Source organism: Takifugu rubripes, chromosome 2 (assembly GCF_901000725.2).
Source record: "Takifugu rubripes chromosome 2, fTakRub1.2, whole genome shotgun sequence".
NCBI lineage: Eukaryota > Metazoa > Chordata > Actinopteri > Tetraodontiformes > Tetraodontidae > Takifugu > Takifugu rubripes.
The window spans coordinates 9634272-9640674 of NC_042286.1; the positions used below are offsets into that span (position 1 = coordinate 9634272).

Here is a 6403-nt window from a genome sequence, read left to right on the forward strand (position 1 = left end):
TAAAGTTAATGGGAGCCGGAATATGCGGGCAGCAGCACGCTCCAAGGGTGTATCGGCGTGTTCAGTAAACAACCTCATCACAGGCCTGATTTCTGTCTGAACCGTAAACAGAGCGTGGTTCAGTGGAAGGACCCGGACTCTGAGCGCCGTTTAAATCCTGTTTGGTTTGGAGATAAGCTGAAGAGCGCAGTAAGAAAAATAAAAGGAAAAAGGGAGAAACGGGGTTTGAACTGCCAGCTATTTCACCCGATTGCTTTATGACTTTATTACCACGACGTCCAGCCAAATTACACAGCAACAGCAAGCCAGGGCCCATAGGTCGTTTAAAAGCAGTTGGGGGCGGGTGGTTCAGCACCTGCCAGTGCAAAAAGGAAGGACGCGGCCGGATAGGAGCACTGCCTGTATCGGAGCCGTGCAGTATGACACCGGTCCAGTGAGGAGCTCTCACTCCAGCGTCCGTGACAGCAGACGAAGGGTTAAGTGGGCAGCGGCAGTCCTGGAGTGATAGAATAGGTTAGAGCAGCCGGTGTTTGCTCCTGTGTATGTCTTCCTGGCGGTGGCTGTGTTTATCCTCTGCATGTGGAATTCCAGAGCCCCCTCACACTCTGCTCTGTCCTGCATTTTTGTGGTGGAGCGGTGTGACAGGGGAGAGTGTGGGAAAAACGGAAGCCTCAGGACCAAAACTGCACCGGTGGAAACAATGAAATGAAAGAATAAAGAGAAGGGGACAGAAACAGGACTAAAGTCCAGAGCCGAAGGCCGTCATTGTTTGCAGAAAATGGTGGATAATAAGTTGCTTCCTTTCCTTTCGGCGCTCGTTTTAGGGGCTGCTCCACGCCTCTGCTGTTGAGGTCCATCCCAGTTTAGCATCAGTTGTGTTTAAAGTGCTGGCTGCTTACACACAGTTCAGGTCTCCTTCATGGACAAAAGTTGACCTGGTGTTTTCTTTTTGGCACCAAATGCTGATGAGTGACATTAGACCTCGATAGAATGACCCCGAGCTGTCAATCTTGTGCTTCAAAATCCGTGAAAGTGTTTCCACAAACACACTAATGCAGATTCGAAGAAGCTGAGGAGACTCTGGAAAGATGTTCGACTGGCAGCATCTTCACCAATAAGTTGCTCATTGTTTGGGGGTTGCTAAGCTGTCTAGCGGTCCATCTATACACCACAGTCACCAAGTTTGTAAGACAAATAAAAGAGGGCATTTGGTATTTTGGAGAGTTTCACTCCTAACTATAGAAGCCGAGGCTGTCATCTTCTGCTTTACTAATAGGGTGACACTTACAGCAGCCCTGTTAACGCCTCTTTCCCTCTATTAATCAACCACAACAGTAGTTGTTTTAAGATACTGTACACACACTGAAGCCAGAAAACGTGTGTTTACAGTGTAGCTTTATCCCACTCTTGTCAGTTTAGATAACATAAAGACAGGTTCAACACAAAAAAACGCCAGCCGCCACATCATTCCGGAGGTTTTTGGGGCTCCGTTTTAAGCTTATCTGTCATCCAGACTTGCTGGAAGTTCAAATTCCAGTCTCACCTGCAGCGTCCCTGACCTGTGAAGCGACAGACTGAGAGACTGTTGACAAAGAAAGTGATGTGAAGAACCTAGAGGTCAAGCCCCCCCCCCCCCCCCCCCCCTTTCAAAATGAAAGGAGTCGTTTCCTGTGGAGGTATGCCATGCTTGAAGTGGGCCTGTTCTATTTGTGGTTGTGTAATGGAATGAAAGAACAACTGTGCAGCCCCTTACAAGGAGGCAGTGTGTACCCTCATTACCTTGTTAATGCTCCTTTGGCAAGCTGCTGTTACCGGGCGAGGGGTTAATGCAAGTTAAGCTTTATTTATTGTTCCCTCTAAACATTCTTAACAGATTTAATGCATAAGGTTACAAACATGTTCTTCTGCTCGGCACCCCACCACTTTTTTTTTTTAATCATGCCGTATGATTATACTGTATGAACAGGGTGATATGATTCCTTGTTCATGCCTTCCAGACATCTGCATGAAGTTAGCTATAAGAAAGCTCACGTATGTGACTTTTCTGTCTGACGCCGGGCCATAATGGCGTCACTCGGGACAAGGAGCGGGAATTTGGCCTCCTTGTGTCACAGCAGGTTACGAGCGGCACTCAGTAAACACTTAACCCCCCTTTTGCCTTCAGCTGCACATGGAGAATATTGGAATAAAATGACTCCGCTCAGACACGTGGGCGTGAATACGCAACACTATAGATATTCCGTCTCTCTGGCGATTGTCACTTTTAACGTGACGTTTTCTGCGGGGAGTTCGCGGGCTAACAGTATGTCTGATTGACAGGCAGACGTCTGCTGAGTGCACGGCCAGCGGAGGTGTGTCCAGCGCCCAGCGCACCGTCTACGAGGCCATCTGCGGTAAAACAGGTGGGTCTCACCCACGCGGCGACCTTGTCGTAACCTTGCTGCCACGTGGTATCACATCGACGCCGTCTCTGTGCCAGCGCCCGTGACTGTGTCCAGGCCGGGTGGAAATTCCCCGCGGAGGACTGATTAACACCACGGGGTATTTTTAGCCACCTCGTGCCTCCTTGGAGCTCTGCAGGATGTGAAAGAAAGCCACATTGTCATGACTACTCAACTGGTTTAGTGTGTGTATGAAAGGAAATATGCAGGAAAATTACCTACATTATCTTAAAATGCAGACATCACTGAGCATAAATGGGATTCGAAGTGCACCACGTTGATCATTCAGCATTTTCTCAGGCGCAAATTTGTTTAAGTCTCCCTCTCCTGTGAGTTTTCAAAAACTTTCAAAGAGGCTGCCCCGTCGCACCCCAGAGAGGCAGCTTTCCTTCGTGTTATTCCGAGCAATATGCTCCATTGTGGTTGCATGAACTCACGTGTGCCCTGTCATCCTGCCCTGATTACAAGTCTTTCCACTCGAAACGGAGTTCTGAGCTTATTGCTGTACCAGCGATGCACCAGTGCCCGACGGAGAGCTTTTTCCACTGCACGTTAGCGCACGCTAGCAAATCAAACCATTCATCACATCACTTGCTTGTCCAAGTTAAGCCGACCCAGAGATTAGCTTGTCGGAAAAACACTGTAGCCGTACACATGCACGTGCATGCACACACACACACACACACACACACACACACATACACACTTTCCCCCTATCCCCTCCCATAACAATTCTTTTCATTCTCTCTTCGGTATGAATGTTGGCTCAGGTTAACAAGCATCCTATAAAATCATCAATTACTGTAACTGAATCTGTTGGGAGACGTTTCTGAAATATTTAACGCATTTTTTCCATCATTAAGGCCACAAAGGGGGAAATTCTTATTACCTTTAACGCTTTGCAGCCCTGCCCCACTTCTAATGTTTTCGGTTTTGATCCGATTGAAATGTTTTCCCTGGCAGCGGTTCATATCTGTTAAGGAAGTCGCCTACAGTAAATGAGCCAACAGCTATTCCCACTTTAACCAGGAACATCAGACATGCGATCGTGCGCTTTCAAGGTATCAGTGTGTGCAGTCATCCAGTGGTTAAATAAAGTTGAACAAAGACAGAGAAAAGATGAGCAGCATTAGCATTTAGCCACGAATGAAAGTGGCAGCAGGACAGAGGGCCAGTGTGGCGTTTCAGAGGGAGGAGGGTGTTATTAGAAGGGACAGGGTCTTGCTGGAGCTTAGGAGCGTGTCAGGTCCCCCTGCCTGCACCGTGCACCTTTGTAGTGAGATGACTGTGTTCCCCTCATTGATTTTGACAGGGAGTTAGAACACGGTCCAAATGGAGAGCATTCTCTATGATCAGCTGTCAGCTGCCATTAATCACACCCTGCCTTTATCTCCCTCCTGTGTACTCTCTTAACTCTTCCCCTCTCTGCTCGTACCACTCCCCCCTCCCTCCCGCTCACCCCATTTTGCCCTTTCCTTCCCATTTTTTGTTAGTGCGGACTTTTGACTCGGGACGCTTGGGAGGGGTTCTGACGCGGCCCTATCAAAGCCCACAAACCCAGATTATATCGGCCACATGTGTTTCACAATGGCTCCCTTGAAGCGTTTCTCGAGGTTCTCAGGGCTCCACAGCTGGCGACTGTGAAGATTTATTGCTTTAGTTTGAGCAGGAAATGAACGCTGCACTTGTGCCATTTTAATGGGAGCCTGATCATGTCAGGGCGGATACCGTGTGCTTCTTTCTATTAAAATAAGACTTTGTTTGGAACCTTGTTTGGAAAGGAAAGCAGTTATTGGCTGTGATCTGCTTTTCGGATACATTATGTAAGTTGTTGGCCGTTCGATTAAAAGCCGTCACTTTGCTCCAGTTAGGCGTCTCTTCGAGTCTTTTATTTGTCACGTTTGATCGTGCCGCTGGAATCAGAACCCTCGAGCGAATTCAGCCTCTTTGTCTTTCTCCGATCCCGAGGAAACCGGAGGAAGCAGCTTCCAGCGGTCGTGTCATTGGATTGGAAGTCGGGGAGATGTTTTCGTTCTCCGGCTCAGTCAGGCCCCATGGTGTAAAAGAGCACCAAAATAAACAGAGTGCACAGAGAGGGGAATGAAAGGGAATACTGTTTGGGAGCACAAACACAGCAGCCCTAACTGTATTGGGAATGCCGCTTCTACTGGATGACTGGCCGCTGGGATGAGGCGAGAGCGTCCACGGGGATGAGTGGACAGTCAAGTGGACGGAAAGCTTAATCAGGAGGACCACTGTCCAGTCGGCGGTCACCTTGAATGTGAATGATTTGAGCGCAACACTCAAATGACCTCATTGACCTCATTAACACAACCTTAATTGTGTTTTTTTTTTGCTGAAATAATCAATGTGAAGGCTGAGAATCTCAACAATGGCTTATGTGCTGGTAAAGCACTGGGCGGATTAGCTTTAGCTTTAGCAAAGACACTTAAGCCTGTTCCATTTTTCTAATTTGTGTGTTCGCGTGGTTCCAGATTGATAAAGAGTCAGGAGAAAGTTCCGGACACAACCCAAAAACGTGCAGCACACAAAAAGAGCCGTAGCCCGTTTTAACTCCTGTCTGGTGTTGCTGCTGCCTTCTAGGTCTCTCCTTGTACCACAAGCTGGTCCAGGGCCAGGAGGAGCCCGGCCACAGATGACACGAGAGCGTGCGGAGGCGAGCCTTTCCCCTCTGCCAGCCCGACAGGTGTCCCTGCATGTAACTGCATCCTCGCAGAGGTGTATTCTGGGAGAGGACAACATCCAGAGATGAAAGCATGCCAGACATCAGACGGGGGCCCTATTAACTCTCTCCTGCGATCCGGCTTCAGACATGCGAGAGGATGTGCCGCCGGGGCCAAGAATGCCAGCCTTCGACGCAGAGTGGGATTCTGTTAAGTGGCTCAACATCACTTGGCCTCCGCAGCCCCCCCCCCCGGTTTCCCCCCGGCCCGTCTATTTACCAACAGTTGTCAGGCCTCGTTCTCCCAGTGCCGCCGATGCCAGGGAAGCGCTTGGCTGACAGATCGTCTTCAGCAGATGGTTTCTCAAGCCCCCGGCAGCATTTAAAGGCAGGATTTGGTGATTTATTTTATACTGGTGAGTGAGGGACGCGTGCCGCTCCGTTACACGAGGCGGGGGTTTCCCTGATTACAGCCTGTAGGAGGTCCAACGCTCTTAACAAAAGAATCTGAAGATTTATTTATTTAACGGTTTATGCGTTGGTCCTTTTCTTTAATCGATTTGGAGTTTTTTTTAAAGATGTTTTTGCCCTGTTGAAAAGAAGCAGTAATTTTTTGCTTGCAAATTAGACCAGAATTTATCACAAGTATATTATTGTTACCGGGTAGAACATATTATGGACACGTTCTCCCCAAAGGTCCCTCGGCCATTTCTGTAGCTTCAGACCTGATTCTGCCACTGAGCAATATTCTGATGGATGCAACGTTTCTTGGGACCATTTCCAGACTCATCTCAGGGCGCTTTAATTACAGAAAGTCCGTCTGCACTCGAAAAGCTAAAGAGAACTTTTGAATCGTTTCCAAGTGCGGTGAAGGCAGTGCGATACATATCAAGGTGCTCTGCATAAGTGATGACCATACTTGAATTTCAGGCATGTTTTTGTCAAATCAACAGATTTGATTGAAATACAGCAGGCTGGGTTTTATAAGAATAACAATATTTTTTTGTGGTGTTTGACCGATGCATGCTAGTTTTTATAGAAGACAGAATCTAAATCCCTGTGTATACGTTGTACTCCGGTTCTTCATGGTCCGTTTTATTCAACACTCGCGCATGCTTGTGTAAATACCTCGATAATGTCAGAAAACACTGATTGTCAGCAGGGGGGGGGTGTGTTTACCACAGATGCTGTGCTGCTGGAAGTCACAACCACTGCTGACAATCATGATGTAAATGATATTTGTACATGTTTGAATAAATGTTAAAGACTGCAAACAGAG

The 6403-nt window shown here is 47.9% G+C and overlaps 1 protein-coding gene across 3 annotated transcripts in view; it reads left to right on the forward strand.

Annotated features, from left to right (window-relative positions):
• Positions 1–6402, forward strand: part of ttll5 (tubulin tyrosine ligase-like family, member 5) — a 35665-nt gene extending 29263 nt beyond the window's left edge. For 2 of the 3 annotated variants that reach the window (XM_029826597.1, XM_011616913.2), the window contains one exon: positions 5046–6402. In XM_029826597.1, the coding sequence (XP_029682457.1) occupies positions 5046–5214 (169 nt within the window). In that variant the 3' untranslated portion in view covers positions 5215–6402. Of the gene's footprint in view, positions 1–2319; positions 2403–5045 lie in introns of all 3 variants that reach the window. The other variant, XM_003962624.3, reaches the window with a different exon arrangement.
• The last annotated feature ends 1 nt before the right edge of the window (position 6403 follows it).